This window comes from Cygnus olor, chromosome 6 (assembly GCF_009769625.2).
Source record: "Cygnus olor isolate bCygOlo1 chromosome 6, bCygOlo1.pri.v2, whole genome shotgun sequence".
Classification (NCBI taxonomy): Eukaryota; Metazoa; Chordata; class Aves; order Anseriformes; family Anatidae; genus Cygnus; species Cygnus olor.
In genome coordinates, this window is record NC_049174.1 from 20,241,072 (window position 1) to 20,260,395 (window position 19,324).

Genomic DNA, 19,324 nt, shown 5'->3' on the forward strand with positions numbered 1-19,324 from the left:
AGAATTAAGGAATTTTTAAAATAATTGTCACAAGTATATTAAATACTTTGCTCAGACCATAAAAATAGGGTATCTTGATTCCTTTCAGAATTTAGTAAGTTTTCAATTCTGAGAAAGTTGGAAAATTGTAATATTAAAAACATAGAGGAAATCTGGTCAAAGTTCAGTTGATTTTTTTTAAGCATTTTGCACAGATGTGTTTACATGATCACCAAATTTGGATTTAAACAGTGTCTGTATTAAAAATAAATAACTTTCCAATTTGCCAGGTGATCCCACTTCCAGTTGGTGCCTCTGGCTGGTGTAGTACAGGGCCATGTCAGTAGAGCAATAGTGTGATGACTAATGACCATCTGTTGAACAACTACACCAGTAAATTTCTAATCCCTCTTTCTGGGCTAATTTCATAAGCACTAATACAACATTTTAAATGACAGATGCAAGAATGGAATTAGAGGAAGAGTTCTTTTGTACTTTATGACTCAGTTTCAAGCTTGAACTCATTGCAGTGTCTTTCTTATTTTTCCCCTAGGATGATTTCAAGGGAAGCATTGAATTTCTTAACTGTAAATTCACATACCCTTCTCGGCCTGATATTCAGGTCCTGAAAGGACTCTCTGTAGCTGTGAAGCCTGGCCAGACTTTGGCATTTGTTGGAAGTAGCGGCTGTGGAAAGAGCACCAGTGTCCAGCTTCTGGAGCGTTTCTATGACCCTGAGAAAGGAAGCGTGGTAAGCAAAGCAAGCACGATTTGTGTACTGTTGTTTCCAGCAATGCTACAACGACTCCTCTGAATGCGTCCTACTGTCCAACCTTGCCAAGGTAGCACACATACGCAGTTTGGGGTTTCAGCTCCTCAGACAAATGAAGACTGTTCAGACAACTCCCTGAGTATCAACTCAAACGTATTCAGGCAAAATGAGAATACTGCAAACCTCAGCTGCCCTCTCGCGTTATGTAGGCTGCAGGCATTCACTGTGGTAGCTCCTGTATGGAACACATAATGTGTGGTTGACATTGTGGGAGCACAAGCAAGAATCAAGCCTGACTGAAGCAACAAAGAGTCTGGAACATCACTAAATGTATAGCCTCAACGTGCAAATTCTTTGTGGGTTGCATTTGTCTAGGTTTATCTTCCAGTTATTCAATTACTGATATCTTAGAAAGCCGTTATAACTTTTTCTCATGTAAATACTTAATCATCCAGTCTGAGATCTTTGCAAAAAATGAGTCTTGTAATCACTATGCCAGCAAAGCAATAAACCATGTTCCTAACCTTAAGCAATTAAATAATTTAGTTGGAGTTAAGATTAAGCAAATGGTTTAGTGTTTGGTTGGATCACAGACACAGAAAATATTCATCATACAAAAAGAAGTGTAAGCAGATTCTTACTAAATTACTAATTACTAAAGTACAAGTAATATGGCTAAATCATTTAGTTCTGCTGTAAACTATTTGGGTTTTGCAGATTGTTTTGGAATTACATTTCATGTTTTCTCCTTTTTCCTACTAGTTAATAGATGGACATGACACCAAGAAAGTAAATGTACAGTTTCTTAGATCAAAAATTGGAGTGGTGTCCCAGGAGCCTGTGCTATTTGACTGCAGCATTGCTGATAATATTAAATATGGCAGTAACAGCAAAGACACAACGATGGAAAAAGTCATAGAAGCAGCCCAGAAGGCTCAGCTGCATGACTTTGTTATGTCACTTCCTGAAGTAAGTACAGCTGAGGCTTGGCTGTGAGACTTGGACAGGCTGCTCAGCATTCACTGCAGGGAGGCTCACCAAAACCAGTTACAGTTGCTGAAGTGAATTCTTTTTGTCTTGCTTTTACAACTAGACCAGTAGGAGCAAAGACACCTCCTTTTGTTCCTGAGAGCTTGGGTGCAAGCTGTCCCTCTGTTCTTACTCGATAGGCAACTATTTACAAAACTGAAAATAACATTTATAATTCTAAATTAGGAGAAAACGGAAGATTTTCTTGTCAACTGACAAGAAAGAAGAGGAAGCACAGTTCAGCAGTCAAAGCATTATACTGAGTCAGGAAATATAGTTCCTGTTCCCAGCTGTAGGAGTGTTGTCTTGCAATTAGGGTATGATGCCCTAGATCAAAATATTTGAAGCTGGCTGCTCACGTTCACTTAGGAAGTATTCAAATGCACAAACAATATAGACATAAATTGTAAGAATACAAAAAGTACGAATACAATTTAGGCACCCAAACAAAGCACTTGTCCAATGAGCCCGTCAATCACTTTTAGCCTCTTACCCAAATCTAGGTTGGGGGGATCTTTTGCATCAGACAAATCAGCCATCATCTTACCATTAAATTTTCTTACAGGCCTGTCAGCATACTAAAACACATGGTTCAAAGATGCCTCCCTGAACATTGTATTACTCCCAGAGTATTATTTCTGCTGGGTTCTTTAAGGAAGAGACAGCAATGGTCAGAGCTCTTGCTTCTCCTGCTGCTCCTTCAGTTTGCGTACTTATGTATTGTTTACACCTAGATAAAAATCTCCCTTTTCGTATGTTTTTCAGAAATATGAAACTAATGTTGGGGCACAAGGATCCCAGCTGTCTCGTGGGCAAAAGCAACGCATCGCTATAGCGAGGGCCATCATACGAGATCCTAAAATTTTATTACTGGATGAAGCTACATCTGCCTTAGATACAGAAAGTGAAAAGGTAAGTTTGCAGTGATCAGAAATAAGGCAAAGTTAATGCAGTGGCTTAGAATGTACAGTACCTTTTCCTGTTCTTCAGAGACATCCTGCTGTACAAAGACCACATCACGGCAAAAGTATTCACCGTTGTTAATTCAGCACTTATACCTTTAACGATCTTTTTGAAAGATCTAGAAGCATAGCCATAAAAACAACAGCAAGCTACAGGGGCTCTTAGACTGCTGATGAGAGGCAGCACTTTTAAAGTACTGTACATATTAATTCCCTGGGTTTCAAAGCATTCAGTGGGAATCTTTCATAAATATAGCTTCTGCACAGAAAAAACAAACAGTGTGGGGCCTAAGCGCTTGGGCAATAGTTTGCATGGCTTGGTTACACTCAGATTAGAGAAATGGTAGAAATTTAGAAGCATATCCAGGCTGAGCTAACATTCAGCATGACAGCTGAAAAAGGCCTTCCTTACCATTTAATTTCTACTCCTTTGTATATTTATCTGTCCCTTCTTTGTACTGCTACTAGATTAAGTTCACGACCCAGCTAAGCACACCAATAACATAACCTTCAATTTAGCCTTGTAGTCACTTGTACAAGTATTGCACAATATAGTTAATGAGTTTGAAGCAATCAGCTTTCTCCAGCTCTGAGCCCCAACTTGATTTGCCATTCCCACTTTGTTGCCTTTAGACTGTACAAGCTGCGCTGGATAAAGCCAGAGAAGGGCGTACCTGCATCGTCATTGCCCACCGCTTGTCCACAATCCAGAACGCTGACATCATTGCCGTGATGTCGCAAGGAACCATCATTGAAAGGGGCACCCATGATGAACTGATGGCCATGGAAGGAGCGTATTATAAGCTTGTTACCACTGGAGCCCCGATTAGCTGAACTGCTGTGATACTAAATGTCAAGGTTTTTTTTTTCTCGAAACAAATAGTCTGCAGGAGGTACGTGTATGCTGGTACTCCTTCGTGTCACAAAGTACTCTATGATATAGAGTTATATGGTACCTTAAATGTATGTAGCTTTCTGGGTCAGGCAACTTGTCAGGCACCTGCAGGGGTCTAAGCATAGGCTCATGCATGCAGGAAGCAGCTTAGCCCACTGCTAAGTGAAAAGGAAAGCAAGCCCAAAAATGAGATCTTTCTTTGCTGAGCTGGGGAATTGCCACCACCCCCAGTCAGACTGCACAGTCCTGTCCTTCCTCAACTAGCAATCAAGGAAGACTCCAGTCTGGTGTTCTTGAAATTGCCACTTCTCTCTAGGTGAGCTGTATGATTAAAAAAAACAATCCAAAGCATGATGTGGTATTACTGAAGGGTTCAAATATCTCTTAATGGTTCTGCAGAGGATTATGACAGCTACCCTTCCTCTGGGTGCAGAACCTTGACCCTTCCCACTACTTCATGCCATGCCTACTTCAGCTGTGTTGTTGGGGGAGGCTGGGCTTCCACTGCATGCAGTGCTAACAAGTTGGAGCCCTCAGCTTGACATACCAGTAACCCTTCCAATAAAACCAGTAAGTACTCACAAAGGAGGCAGCAGCTTCACAATACCGAGGAAAGAAAAATCAAAAAGAGGATCAGAAACCGGTAAGGCTCAGTTCTCCTGCTCTCACCACTCAAAGGTGTCAAATAGATTTTAAATATGAATAAATGCTTTAATTAAATCAATGTAAAATCCTACAGTTAATTAGCACAGTCATGTAAATCACTTCTGTGGAGATGGTGATGGATAATATGTTTTCTGTGTTTTTCAGAAGGCATGACAATGCCTTTGGGAAGTATTTTTAAATACCATAAGTATATTCAGTAAAAGTAAAAAAAAAAATTAGCCTTAATTAGCTACTTGTTTATATTACGCAGAGTTGATAAATACAGCAACAGTTCATTCAAGAATAATGAAGATCTGGAATTACCTTCTGACAGAAGCTCATATCTGGAACAGTTTGTTTTAAGGTCTACTGCATGTTTCTCTGGAACTGGGTATTGTCTACTGGACAAGGGCCTCTTTCCTTTAGGAACTGGGAACTTGGAGACAAAGTCTAAATTACAATACTAAAATTTAAAACTTTATTTGCAGCGATAGATTGTTACCGGCAAAGTCATTCTGCAACTTACAGGGGGTGGTGAGGTGGTTTGTAACAAGCCACACCATCATGGAGTTTCTTACAAAACCGTGCAACTGTACCAACTGCTGAAACTTGAATAAAGCTGGAAGGGTGAAAACTTCATTAGGATCCATCTCTTAATTCCAGGCAGCAGAAAAAAAACAATTTCAGCTTTCACACAATTTCAGTAATAGCATTCATTTATCAGAACCTAGTGAAATCACATAAGCAACATCAAAGTGCTATTTTTCCTAAAGAAGCATGTTTTTTTTAATCCTTAACTGAAAACGAGTAAGAAAGCTGCATTATTGGCCGTCTGTTTTAATCATTACAGCCTGTTTCGTGTTGGTACTGCTAGGTTAAAGATTGGACTAGATGATCTTAGAGGTCGTTTCCAACCTAAATGATTCTATGTTTGCTTCTGTAATTTGTATCATGTGCATTCCCAAGGGCCAGCTCAAAATTATTCACCTTGTTTTCCTAATTGAATAAGATTCTTCAAATTTCTGTCATCCCCCCACTAATTGGAAGTCCAAAAGCAATAGTATGCTTACATCTTCTAAGCCTTGTTGTTATCAGATAGCACGTAGACAGCCTTAATTACCCATATTATAACCTTACGTTGCACGTATACTCAGTACTATAAGGAAAGTAGTGCTTAGATATTGTGCACTGAAAGGCAATATGCAACAACAGGTGCTAAATAAAGAAGAAAAAGGGAAAGTATCTGACCATGTATATATTTAGAGCATTGGTTTTATATAACAAACATATTTAAAATATTAGTTACTTCTGTGCTTAAATAAACTAAGCATACAAGAATATAAACTTGCAATGATTTACTCTGCAATTTCATTTTCTGGATTTACACAACCACTAACTGATTCAGGCTTGTGACTCTTGAACCGAGAGAATTAGACTAATTTACCTTTGCAGTACAGAAGCATGAACAACAATCTTGAGGGAATATGCCAAGATAATTTCGTGATTGATAACTTTCTTTATTTGTTGCTCTGTGTAGTAGAGGACTCAAGTATTTTCTACATCATACGCATGCATTTTCAACATCAAAGGTGTAATCATTAGCATTCATGATTTATATGACATTTTTAAAAAGTAAAAATGACAAAATCACAGTAATGCAATGATATATTCTACAGAGTCTAACTGAGACAAATTTAAATGTTTTTCCTCATCTGGCCTAATCAGAAGCTGTTTTGCTGAGGAAGCTCAATAAGTTAAACCTATAGAAAGCTTTTCTTACAATTATGTTGGCCTTTTCACAGTGCATAGGGCCAGCTGTACAGCTGTAGGTAGTGTAATACTGTCACACCCTTAGCTAGTAGTTTAGCACACAATATCTCTATAAAAAAAATTAAATATTGAATATCACTATATACAACTGAAGCACCGTCTAGTTTGTGGACAGAACGAAAAGACCACCAAGTAGCTAAACAAAACTATCCAATTATACTTTAAAACTTAGGCATGACTCGGAGTATTGTTAGAAAACCATACTGCAGTATCCTTCATTACGATATTTCTAGGAATAAAGTCAGCAACTACTTAATGTTTTTGAGCTGCCGAAGTCACTCCTGAACATGCAGATGTTAGATACGCTGGCTACTTACCAGGAGCACATCAAAGATGCAGTGGCATCTTAAAACGAGTTAGCAGAACTGTCTTTGCAGAGAGTTCTTGAACAGCTCATATCCATCCTTACACTGCCAACCATTTCAAAACCTTATCTAATTAAGTTTCTTTTCAGTTGTCCTCATTAATGAGTGGACACAGTACGGAACCAAGGCAACTACAGTCAGAGGCATAGCTGCACTCTTACAAAAAGAGAGAATGTAGAACAAACACTCAATATGAGTAGGTATCTTAACAACATTATACAGCTGCAGTGTTGCTAAAGAAGCACCTATACACAATATGCGGAAACTTATCTTACAGCTATTCTTACCTTTACAGCTTGTGATAAACATTTCAGAATTAATACCAAGACCTAAGCCAAAGAGTGCACCTAAATTCCTCACCAGTCCAGCAAATGGAGTAGTGTCCATGTTTATCCAGTCTGGATTGGCACACCACTTCTTGGCCTTTGGAACAGACCATAGCAAGTCAATATCAAGAAGCTTGAGGACTAGATAAAATCCAAGGGCAAAGATGAAAAGAAACAAGCTTGTCTTCATGTACATTCTCAAGCTTGCTGTCTGAATAGCAGGGGCATGCTCAAATGCTTCTGCCACAAGAATGCCTGTGGATTAGAAAGTCAGTGTTACAGGGAACAACACACATGTTGAAGAAGCATTTTTTACACTGCCCCTGTAGAATTTGACTTTTGAAGACAAAATATACATATATGCAAATATACATACATATAAATATATACATATATACACACAGAATTTACCAGTCCTGTGGTACACACAAAAAATATCTCCCGCTCATACTTGATAATTTGAAAAAAAAAAAAAAAAGCATTAAATGCCAAATACTGCATTTTTTTTTTTTTTATCTGAGACATGCCTTAGGCTTGACTGTATCTCCCAGATGACAACCTATCAAATATGGGATGTAAACTAGAACACTCCTTTTCTAGAAGAGGCCTCCACTCAAAGGCTGGCCTCATCAATGCAGCTTTCAATACCAGTTCCCACACAGGCTTTGAGCGTTGAAGGAAAAGTCACAGAATGCAACTATCCTCTTTCTTATTCATTTTATCCTGGTTGTGAAAAGGGACAGCTGGACTGCAAGCTGTTATCAGTGCTGCACAGCCTTCTCTGCATACGTTAAAGAGAATGGGAGCAGGCAGCCCCTACTCCATGCTCTGGTCACCCTCCTCAAGATCTGAGAGATACTAGAGAAAGTGTTCATTGTTTGACCATGCTAGATACCAATTTGAAACACACAACTCAGGAAAAAAACAAAACAAAACAAAACAACCCCAAACACCACCCCCACATACTTAATCTTCCTAAATCCCCCTGGGGAGTTTGTTCTGCTGACTTAGCTTTTTCTCACTTTAGCCCCAGATCTCTGGGCCCAACATTTGGCCTCACTACATACATACTGGTTTGCCCCGGACCTCCCCCTTGAAATGAACAGCACCAAATAGATTCCTCCTGAGAGGAAAGTAGAGCCATATAGGAGCCATTTCCTCTCTGCTACCTTCCACCCAGGCAGCACAGATAAAGATCAGATGTAGCCAGTACAAAAACTATAGTGCTAGCCTGTATTAGTATACACTGTATAGTGTATTGCCTGTGGCAATAATGCAGTCGGAGTTGGCTGTCATCTGGAGCAGAGCTCACTTCCTGTGTGAGTCACAGACATCAGATACATACTGCCTTGCAAGTATGGAAGGCAATTACAAGACAGACTGTCAGCAAACCTTGATCTTCCAGAGAGTGCAGAGCACCACTGCAGCTGCAAGTTGAGTAGCACTACTGAAAATCTCTAACTTATCGTACTTCAGGATGTTTGGATTTTGCATATATAATGAAAAAAAATAGTAAAATTAGCAACATTACCAGCAAATACTCCGAGAATAACTTGATGAGGGAAATGTGTTGCTATGAATACTCTTGAGATGCACACACTGATCTGGATAATCCAAAAAATACTCCAGAGCAATGACCACGTCAGTCTGAAAAGAAAAGGAAGATTCTTAAAAATTAAGATATTTCACGTAGTAATTTACAACAGGCCCAGTTGTATCGGGCTCATATTTTTCCCAAGCAGAGGTTTACAAGTGGAAGAGTTTAGAATCATAGGATCAAAGAGTAAAGTCAGTACTAAAGTACTAGCGAGAGAGGTTATTCTTGCAGCTACATCCAGTGATGAAAGGCATCAGTGGCAAGTTAAATTAGCACTAGTACCTTGAACATATTTAGCATCGTGACAGAATATTTAAACACAAAAGATTATTAATTTGGTGACAAAATCCACATAACATGGGAACAACCTCATAAAGCTTGGAAAGTACAACCACCAAAGTAATTAAAAGGCTTTCCCACAGAGCCGAATAACATGGTACACTGAACTCCTCTGTACGTGTTTGCTTTAAAATGATCAAGAATGACTATGATCAAAGCAGTAAATTTATGTACTAACCAAAAGATAAAACATGTAAAAACATTTAATATAATTCAAAAAATCTGACACAAAAGACCTGACAGTCTTTAATAGGAGCTGATTCACAGATACTGCGATGCAATAACCGTAAGTTAATAAACACCAACATATAGAAATGCACAAATCTTCTTCGTATTCTTTGACTTCAGTTGAAGTAAATCATAATAAAGTTTTTTTGTTTGCTTGTTTTTACGAACTGGATAAAACTGACTGAATATGTGGTTAAAATAAGCGCATTAAAAACATAACATGCAAATAAACATCAGAATGAATTACAATAACAGAGAGATGCTAACCTGTGAAGGGTAACTGCTGATTTATCCTTCCACCTTACTGTGTAGCTAAGTGCTGCTGTTACCATTACATACCAGACGCAGGAGGATCCCATGGCATGCCCAGATGGGCTTCCTAATAAAAACAAAAAGGAAAAGTTCAAGCTAAAAATGACAACTATAACTTTGGCATAAAGAAAATACCCATTGTCAGTTACTCAGGCATCTAATCATTTGGGGGGGGGGGGGGGGGGGGGGGGAAGGTTAACAAAGCCTCAAAGGATGTTGTCAGTTACATCTCAAAAGTTTGATTTCTTAATTTTTCAGAAGATTCATCTATACAGAGTCCAGAATATTTGCCAGAAATCAAGTAGGTAACAGCTTACCCATACTGGGGTGAGCTGGTATCCTGACCAGAAAGCATAGTATTTTTCCATGACTTAGACTTCGATTATGATTAAAAAATAGAGCATCTAGTTGTTAGTTGAATACTAATGTATTTACAATGTTGTCATTTGTACAGATTTAGTTGCCCATAATTTTTCCCCAAAGGGTCAGAGAAGCATTAAAAAATATGGGATGACAAATTTGAGTAATGTGTATTTCTCCTGCAGGAACATGCTTACAGGGAATGTGTCAAACTGCTTTATTTCTGTCATATTCCTCAAGTTATGGCATACCTCAGCTACTTGTGGTTAAATACACCTCCATCAATTTGAGCAGCCACAAGCCTAATTTAACAAATATTCATGCTGAAACCTGAGCTGTTATTCTGACATCTTGCTTCTATAAACACCAGAACCCCCCTTAGGGCTGTAGCATACAACGTACAAGTTACATATGCATAGGCCACCTCAAAATTTCTACATCATACAAAATCATCGTAAGTCACATCCTCTCCCCCCTCCAGAAAACACTGTATTAAATGTATCAGTGTGATCTCCAACATTTCTTACCTGGTCCAGTTTCACATGTTATAGGAAACTGTTCAAGACATGGGCTTGACTGATTGGGATAAATCACTGTTTCGTGCACCCACCAGTAAGGACGATGACCAAATAAAATCCTAATAAAAAAAATAAAGTAAAATGAAGCAAAGATGCAATAAAAATATTTTTATATAAGAACACCTCCACAAAGCATGATAAACTTACAATGAATATGAAGAGCTATACTGCCAAAATTATTCCATAACAGTGCTATAGGTTCTTCTTGTCTTATCAAAATTTAATTTCAAACACATCTTAAATAACTTCAGTGTGAATTCCTAGGTTATAAGTACAGGGAAAGTCTACCATTACACCATCTGCAGAATGTTTTCTAAACTCGAGGAACATACAGTAACCATCATTAGAAATGGCAAATTTTACAATAAACACGACTTCTTACCATTTAAATATGAGGTTGAACCAATCACCAATGACAGCCACCCATATCATTTTAGTACCAACCACTTGGTTGAGTTGAAACCAGAGAGGAAAATAAATTGAGAATATATTACGAGGATCTCCAACATGTGACATAAAATTAAGGAAATCCTGATAAGCCCTGTAGTCCCTCTGTAAATGCTGAATGATAAGCACGCCATTGCTATGAAGGAGATCCATCTTAATTGGTTAGACTGTACTTGAAATATAGCAAAGTTCCTTTAATCTTAAGTTTCCAGGGAGAATGAGAACCATGGAAGGGATCTATTAAAAAGCGAGAGAAGGTGATTGACGTTGCCTTTATATTGTATCGGTGGGGTGTACCCAGCCATTCCTGGAACACGTGGCTCCAAATCTCCAGGAAAGCATGAGTCCGTTAGCACTGGAAAGCTTTTCTGTTTGCAAATTTTAATTGGAGGAAACTAAGTGAAGTACATGCTGATCAGCAGCAAATTGTGGGGAAAGTTTTGTGGAAACACAATGCGTGACTTATGCAATCCTTTGTATGAACAGTTGGAACATGTTTGCTTGAATTTTTTCACAGTTCATTTCTCTGCAGGATGGACATTAGTAGTGTGTATACTTCATTAAGTGTTGCCTCTATAAAGGATAGAAGGAATACACAAATGATTGGTCTCTGCAGAACTGTCATTAAAGCTGTTCATTTCAGTTTGAAACTGAATTTGGCAACCATACTGTTTGTGCACAACACATTTTCAGTCATGGAAAATACAGCCATCATCCATACATTAATGATTCTGTTGGACACTAGATTCACTCTTAAAGCAGCAGTTTTCTCAAAGCACAAAAAAGCAACTGTTTCCTTTGTACAAGAGGCCACGTTATTCAGGGCACACTGCAGATGAAGCTTAGTCTCAGAATCATCTCACTCAGCATCACCAGCCTTGCACGCTGCTTACACCGTGGGGGTGCTGCACACCTCCACCAGGAGGAGCTGAAGCCTGACCCACTGCAGCCCCCTTCTTGGTGCCCAGCCCAGCAGAAACAAGACCTGTTTTGCTAAATGGGTGGCTGGGAGTGTTTTCCTGCAGTTCTTCCAAGGGAAGCCCTTGGCTTCCTCTGGATGAATGGTCAAGAGGAGGTGGAGATTCTTCCACACACTGGGATTTTAACAGTACACAGCAAATAATGTATTAGTGCATCAGACCTAGCAGCTTTAATATTAATAACTGCAGCATAGGAAAAGATTGTGTTCATCTGTGAGGTGGCTACATAAGAAACGATTTTCCCAGAGATTAAATGGATGCCAAAAGCCTGACGAAACCATTGTCTGATAGGCAGTCCTATGCAAGGGAAGAAGTTGAGTTCTGTACCTGGCTCTAATATTCAGGCCTATCTTCCATTAAAGGTAACCTGTGCTTCTGAAACAACCACAATCAGAAAACAAAAGCAGCTGTGTATGGTCTCCAAGCACGTCCCTGCCACTTTCTGCATGGCACCCAGGCTAAACAGCACAAGCCACACCGACAGAGATGCGGACTGCCTCACCACCTTTGCTGAGGAGAGACTTAACGGCTTAACGCAGCTTGATGATGTGTAGTCAGGGAAGTCACGCGGAAACACAAAGCAGAATCAACAAATAAGGCGTGATAATTGAATGGACTTAGGAGACCTCTCTTCTGACACAGTCTAACCTTTACCTAGCTATTAATAGTCTGCTTTTAGAAACATCTTAGCAGATGTAAATCCTATACTGTTTATTGCTATCACTTGCATCGAGCTACATAGAAGACCTTACAGTTAAAAAAAAGATTTAAAATTCCACGGAATGTTTCTGAAACAACTACTAATATACTTTTCCGTACATTAATTGAATATCCACTTCAATACGTGTCCCTTGATTTCAGAGAAAACCCTCTTAAAAACAAAATTTCAGGATACTTCAACATAAATATTTCCTAGCTTTCTAGCTGCAGATCTTTGGGGAGGTTTGTCTCTTGCCAAGCCCTACAGCTTAGAGCTCTTCAGGGTGCCCAGGATGGCGACTGCCATGCAAGTGATCTGGTGGAAACTAACTTTCCCAAGAAATGATTTGTTCAGAAACATCTTTCCCAAATAGCTTTTTACATGTTAGTACTAGAGGAAACACCCCTTTGCTACAAATTTAAAGCATCTCTCCATTAAAGATCAGTAGAATTTATAACAACAACAACAACAATCACTCTTTTGTACATATCTGGGTTTAGTGTGTAAGAGAAGTGGAGAATGTGAAGCTTTCATCTGCTTTTCGGTCTAGTTTATGGATAATTAGCTCTAAGTATTCATGTAAACGTCAAGTTGGTGGCTGAGTAACAGCCATCTTATTTATAGTACTTATTTAAGGCAGCAACTGTAATAAGGTAAATAAATAATTATTACTCTATTAGGAAAAAATATTTTGCAATAAGTTTCCATCAAGATACAATGTAACGTCCTCAGGAGAGACCGCTAGCTAATAAAATAGGTCACCTTCCAGTCTTTCTTGAATGCCATTGTTATTTAATAGTATCAGAAAAAACTGCCTCTCTTGTACAAGACGCGCAGGACCATTTCAATAACTTTTTTTGCATGTTTGCATTATTTCTGAATAATAAAATGTCCACCCCTGGTTAGCACCGGGACAGTGCTGCGTCCACTCAGGCTAAACCCTCCTTCTCAGACAGAACCATTCGGGCACACCTTGGCGCCACAAAAACGTGACTGATGTAATGTTGGAAGGCATGTCTTGGCAACACCTCAGTAAAGTAACCTCTTTTAATACCAATGTCCTGATATTAATTTTCATTGCAAATATTTTGCTGCTGATTCATACGCTGCTAATTATCTTTCTGCTTAGACAGACAAATAAGCACCTTAGACATAATCAACACAGAATAATGCTGTTAACAGCTAACAGCAAACAAAAGCTTTAATTTTCTCCTATTCCTTCTGTCTGTTTCAGCAACATGTACATCTTAGATATACAGTCATGTTTAGAAAAAATATTTTAAAAATAAATAAATCCACAGTTGACAAAAACAGCAAGAAGGAAGTTTTTGGAACAGGTGAGAAGGTTTCTGTGAGAGAGACAGTTTAGGCGATGTTCTCATCATGCCTGGAAGCACTCTCAGTCCTGCCTCATCCCGCAGGCAATCAACAGCTGATGTGAGTCACCTACTGTCCTGCATGTGATGTTTGGCAACCTATAAAAGTCTGATACTAAACCTCTTTTTAGCTCCAGAGACCAGCAAAGAAAAGATAGAGAAACGTGTGTGGAAATACTGTATTTAAGAACTTGTTTCAACTCCAGCAATGGAGAACTACTTCCTCAATAGGCTTTTACTCCCTGCTTTTCTACACAAAGCACTGCACGATGTATCTGTAATACACCTAGTCTTTCTAAGTCACTTGAGATATATAAGAAATAAAACTATTTGCTGTATTTAAGCAAGTGGAAATGTAAGAAAGCTAGTGATCTGTATAAAACAGTCAGGAAGCATGTGCAGTTAAGTTTTTAATCAAAGCTTTTGATTTGTTTGTGGTCTTTACACAATCCAAAACCAGTGGTTGGTCTTTACACGAGCAAATGAGCTCTTTGTGCAATGCATAACCCTTTACAATCATATCTGTTCACATAAAGAGTTTTTAATTTCTTGGTACCTTCTCAGTTTATTTTCCAAGACATGTAAAAACAGAGACTATGTGTATTCTTGGTAATAATATAGAACCAAAAATCACGTTGATGAACCACAGAAGAGAGGACAAAATGTTTACATCTCCTTTACACCTACACATCAGAGCAAGTGTTACATAACCCATGTCAGATGTTGCTAAGCAAATGTTTGCAAGGGAAGGAAAAACCATCAAAGTAAACATTTTCTAAAACACTGTTAATGGAGGCCTATGTACTGGGCCTAGCTTTCTGCTACATTATGTTTAGTTAATTGAACAATAACATTGATTTCCACATCGGTGTTTTCATTGGCACTGGACCAGCTATGAGGATTAACTAGCAATTTAGTCAGTTCACAAGTAAACACCGTATACAACAGCAGACAACTATTTTCTTAGGCATGAACATTTTCCAAATAGAACCCTTGAGAAGATGTATCTTAATTATATATTCAAGAAGAGAAATATTTAAGAAGCTCTTACTTTGTTTCCACATTTCAGGCCTTCCAGCAGTGCTCACCAGCCCCATGCTGCCCTAGCAAAGGTCGGACTGCTCTAGGGCTGAGCTGACCCAGGGAGGTTTAGGCAAATGCTACTGTGCGTCAGCTGCTTTCTCTTGGTCAGCCACCTTCATCTAATCATTCCTCGTTAGTAGTAGTTGAGGAAATTATTAGAATAATTAATGGTTTCAAAGAGCAATCCTCAAAGCTATATTAAGTCTATGTTATTCTGAGATCACCTGAGTAACACTTAAGTAAACTGAAGCTAGCAATTCGTTAGGTGTGGTCACAAACGCTGAGCAGCCTCCCTGACGAGCTGAGGGCTGCTACCTGGGGTCAAAGCTGGTGCCTGTCTCAGCCCTGCGGCGTCCCAGGGTGCTGGGGGGGGCGGGCAGTGCTGCCGGGCGGGCTGCTATGCCGCGAACCTGAGGCGGCTCGGGCAGCTGGAGGCCGTTTGGGAGAGCCCCAGCCCACGCCTCACGAGTGGTCCTCCCCGGGGACATGCGGCGGGATAAGGACACCACCCCCTCTGCGTGTCCTGACGGGTCGGCTCCGCCCGCGCAGGCTCCGTGGGGCGGGGCCGGCCCCTCACAGCCGTTACCGCCCCAGCGGCTCCTAACGTGCGACTGCGGCTAGAGCCAATCAGCGGCGGGTTTGTTGCGAGGCGAGCGAGAGCGGCGGCCAGTGGGAGAGCGGCCGTTGGGCGGGCGGGAAGCCGGCGGCCGTTTGAAGGTGGCTGCGGCCCGGCGGAGGAGCCCGGCTGCAGCCTGCAGCTGTGCTGTGCCGGCAGCACCCCCTGTGCCGGTCATCGCAGCCGCTGCCCTGTGACCATGTCTAATGTAAAGACAGAGGACGACATAATGCTCGTTGAGAGGGAAATGAAGGAGTTCTGGGCCGAGCTGAAGGGCGTTTATGGCACGGAGCAGCTCAAGCAGACCCTAGCGCTGAGGGACTCCTGCAAGGAGTCCCTGAAGGTGCTCTCAGGTAAGGAGGCTGCGCGGTCCTTGCACCCCCGCGTTCTCCAAGCCATCCCCAGGCTTCTTCGGGTAACTGAAGTCTCTTGTCCTTACAGAGAAATGGGCCAAGAAGCTGAAAGAAGGGGACCTGATGATCGATAAAATTCAGGAGTATAGAAATGGTACAGTATGGTGCTTTATTTGCTCTTTAGCATCTCTACAATTAACTTAATGCAGCTGAATAACATGTTTAACTTCCCTTTTAAAAGGTAACCTGTAAAGTCAGAATGAAGATAGAACAGAAATCAAACACATGCAGTTGCAGGATGCAAACTGCAAGTCAAAAGCAACTTGCTGGAGGATTTCACTGATGATACAAAAAAATAAAGACTTGTTAAAAGTTTTCTCTGTAGTGTTTTTGGTGCTTAAGAATGAACAAGTGATTACACTTAAAACAACGAAGTACCAGAACTTGCTGACTGTGATAGAAAAAATAAATTACTTAGTAAAATATTGCAAATTGTTAATTAAATATTGTGAGGGTAGTTATGCCTCTTCTATGTTAAAAATAGAATACGGTCAGCTTATCAGTTTAGTATTAACTACTCTGAATTCTATAACTGAATTTCAGAATCTCAGGTAAAAATAGTTGCAATCTGTAATATCAGTCAGTGTTACTGTTCCATACTTTTTGTCAGTTTGTCTCTGAACAAGATTCACCATCCTTGTGCTTTGAAGATGTAAATTGTGTCTGGCAGCAGAAGCAGACCGCATATGATACAGACGGTATCAGAGGAGCTCCCTACTTTGTAGGTTTACTTCTGAGTAACTTTTACTTCATCCTGATATTTGATGCTTGCAGTATGCACTTCATTAGATCTTATTTAATCACCTCAAACTATATGGATGAGTGTTAACTAGTGGGAACCTAATTCATCAGCTGTAAATGTTCATATTTTCTTGCTTCCTTTCAGAGATTCTTCGGCAGAATAAACACATATCAGAAAATCAAGAACATTTGACAGAAATAAAATCTAACCTAAACCATGAAGAAGAGCAAAAGAAGGAGTTAACTGACAGTATCCAAGAGCTTAAAGAGGAGCTGATGAAGAAAAAGGAAGGTGAGAGTTTTTAATTAGAGGAGGAAGCATTTTTAATGCTTGCTCTTGATGGGCTTTACTACTGTTTGTTTTTTTTTTCCTTGTGCTTTACTGATTTTTACTTGGTACTTCTGGTGGCTTTTAAAATTCTAGTGATATCTTCTAAAAACAAGGCTGCTAAGGAGAGAGTGGAACGACTTTGCAAGTCTAAAGAGTTGTTTGAAGAGCGGCTTGGATTGGAAATACGTAGAATTCATGGTAAGTTCTTGTAGTTTCCTTAGTTTCCATATGCAGCGATACAATGTGGTTTACGTTGAATTATGTAGCGAAGGATATAATAGCTCACACAACTGAAGAATTGCCTTAGACATACTTGGTAGTAGACTAGTGTATTATATTGAGTCATTTTCCTCTCTTAATTACACATTTGCTTACACTACTCATTGTTGACAGTGAGTGCTGGTTGGTCAGCAGCCATAGTCTTGGCCTTGAACTGTGGCTCTTGCTCACAGCTGCTTTTGTTATTGAAGAGCAGTTCAGATGTCTTTGCAAATCTGAGGAAGATAATGGTTGGTAACTTAGCTTTAAGTTATTTAAGTTACTCCCACTCCTTAGCTCAGATATTACTGTTGTTTCTCAAATGGCAGAAGATGGTATATTAAAATGTATTTGTTTTGCAAAGAGACGAGGTTTGCTGAATTTGCAAGTATTGTAAGCATTAATTAAAACGATCTAATATTGTGATTTTTATTTATCACTGTGACTCTAAAGCGAAGTGTTAATGAATTCTGTTTGTATCTGCTTTAGATGAACAGTTACAGTTTATATTCAGACATATTGACCACAAAGATCCTGACAAGCCGTATGTGTTTACCCTTTCCATAAATGACCAGGGAGATTATGAAGGTATGTGGACTTTAAATTTGTAAGTAACAGGACAGAATCTGATCTCTGTATTTAAAAAAAAAAAAAAAATGTGTGGGGGAGAGAAGGGTATAAATACAGTTTAGTTGTCATCTTTGTCTTCTAATTTATTAATGGAAAACTTCGCAGCATTAATGTAACTTAATTAAGTTTCTCTTTTTTATATGAAAACAGGCACTCCTCTGTTTGTGAGTTGCTGTTTGCTGCTTTGTTTGGTACAAAGTAGATACAGGGACAGATACTTGTTGCCTCTTCCTTTTACACAAGAATAAATGCTTATGTTGACAGGTGTATCTCAATCTGCTTGAGAAGCCTATAGCAGAGAAAAAATTTGGTTCCCCACTATTAATTCCCTACAATTGTGTGATATAGGAGAAAGATTGAAACTAGAAATCCAGAATTCCTCTTTGCAGATAGCCGTTCAGCTCTTAACTCAAGATCTATATAGCAAAGACAGCTTTACAAAGACCAGCAGCAGTAACTTGAGTACTGTGCCGAGTTGCTTCTAGAAGAATGTTCCAGACTCTATGTCTCTAGGTATGGACAAAGCAGACTGCAGTTTTTACTAATTCAAGTCTAAATTGGGCTGAAATAAAAGGCTTATCACATGCTGGGCTACATCAGTTTTCAGTCTTCCCACCTGCAGAGCAACAAAAATGTTTAGGAATGTGCCTCAGTTTTTGAGGCAGGCTGAGAACTGCTCTAACAACTGAAGCAGGAGCACAGCACTGAGTGGGAGGTCTGGAAATCAAAAAAGAATTGTATGTTTTTTTGAGGCTTTGTCTTCCCTGAAAGAAAATGATTTAATAGGTTACTCAAACATAATGACAGAAACTAAAACATACCAAGATAGCAGACTACGTTATATTTCATAAGCCTGGAAAAACAACTAATACTGAATTTTTGGTAATTTTTTTAAATTTGTCATTTTCAGTGACTTCCTGTACTCCTCCTCTGGATTGTATAGCAGAGTTCCAGCTGAAAGTGAGAGAAACTAACAACTTCTCTGCATTTGTTGCCAACATCAGAAAGGCTTTCACTGCTTTATCTTATAAACAGTCTGCCTAAACTTACCTTATAAATCTGTTCCTAGCTATAGAGCACTTCTTATTTTTCCTTTGTGTATTGTGTAAGTATCTATTTATCGGTGTCTTACTCTAATCTTTAAATAAAGAAAAATAATGAAAACTGTGATTTAGTCTACTGTCATTTAGAGGCGTTTTTGATCATTCTTGGAACAACGTTATAATCAGCTACTTAACCTGAATGGCTCCAGACATGTAAATGTGGATGCAGTAGCCAGTAGCTAAACTTTGATTTAAGGCCTTTATTTCATGAGTTTTCAAACAGGGTTAGCATAGGACTTCTGTTCATATTCTGAGACAGTTATCCCAAAAGAAAAGGAAGCCAAAGGAGCAGGGGTGTGGGAGGTGAGTGGGGCTGTTGCACATTTTAAAAAAACAAAACAAAACAACACAAACCAAACCTTTGTTCTAGTCATAACTATTTTTTTTTGAAAAATACATTTTTTTTCTGAAATGTGATAGCCAGATTAC

General features: G+C 39.3%; 3 protein-coding genes across 10 annotated transcripts in view; 2 read left to right on the forward strand and 1 right to left on the reverse strand.

Annotated features, from left to right (window-relative positions):
* Positions 1-4,951, forward strand: part of ABCB11 (ATP binding cassette subfamily B member 11) — a 67,762-nt gene extending 62,811 nt beyond the window's left edge. For 6 of the 8 annotated variants that reach the window (XM_040562352.1, XM_040562353.1, XM_040562355.1 and 3 more), the window contains 4 exons: positions 533-730; positions 1,514-1,720; positions 2,546-2,692; positions 3,376-4,951. In XM_040562352.1, coding sequence (XP_040418286.1) covers positions 533-730; positions 1,514-1,720; positions 2,546-2,692; positions 3,376-3,576 — 753 coding nt within the window. In that variant the 3' untranslated portion in view covers positions 3,577-4,951. The remainder of the gene's footprint in view (positions 1-532; positions 731-1,513; positions 1,721-2,545; positions 2,693-3,375) is intronic. The other 2 variants (XR_005821345.1, XR_005821346.1) reach the window with 2 other exon arrangements.
* A 577-nt stretch (positions 4,952-5,528) lies between these two features.
* Positions 5,529-14,676, reverse strand: G6PC2 (glucose-6-phosphatase catalytic subunit 2). Its single transcript, XM_040562361.1, has 5 exons — positions 10,600-14,676; positions 10,167-10,276; positions 9,235-9,346; positions 8,335-8,450; positions 5,529-7,058 (listed from the first exon to the last, which is right to left on the reverse strand). The coding sequence occupies exons 1-5, from the start codon at positions 10,815-10,817 to the stop codon at positions 6,547-6,549; spliced, it is 1,068 nt and encodes a 355-aa protein (XP_040418295.1). The 5' UTR covers positions 10,818-14,676; the 3' UTR covers positions 5,529-6,546.
* A 439-nt stretch (positions 14,677-15,115) lies between these two features.
* Positions 15,116-18,959, forward strand: SPC25 (SPC25 component of NDC80 kinetochore complex). Its single transcript, XM_040562366.1, has 6 exons — positions 15,116-15,772; positions 15,861-15,926; positions 16,719-16,865; positions 16,998-17,102; positions 17,652-17,750; positions 18,703-18,959. The coding sequence occupies exons 1-6, from the start codon at positions 15,619-15,621 to the stop codon at positions 18,834-18,836; spliced, it is 705 nt and encodes a 234-aa protein (XP_040418300.1). The 5' UTR covers positions 15,116-15,618; the 3' UTR covers positions 18,837-18,959.
* Positions 18,960-19,324: the final 365 nt, after the last annotated feature.

Coding starts and splice junctions, on each gene's coding strand:
- G6PC2 (XM_040562361.1), bottom strand. CDS start 10,817: ATGGATCTCCTTCATAGCAATGGCGTGCTTATCATTCAGCATTTACAG. Junction 9,347..10,166: donor AACATGTGAAACTGGACCAG/GTAAGAAATGTT, acceptor TGTTTTTATTAG/GAAGCCCATCTGGGCATGCC. Junction 8,451..9,234: donor TCAGCAGTTACCCTTCACAG/GTTAGCATCTCT, acceptor TTTTCTTTTCAG/ACTGACGTGGTCATTGCTCT.
- SPC25 (XM_040562366.1), top strand. CDS start 15,619: ATGTCTAATGTAAAGACAGAGGACGACATAATGCTCGTTGAGAGGGAA. Junction 15,773..15,860: donor GTCCCTGAAGGTGCTCTCAG/GTAAGGAGGCTG, acceptor TTGTCCTTACAG/AGAAATGGGCCAAGAAGCTG. Junction 16,866..16,997: donor GCTGATGAAGAAAAAGGAAG/GTGAGAGTTTTT, acceptor TTAAAATTCTAG/TGATATCTTCTAAAAACAAG.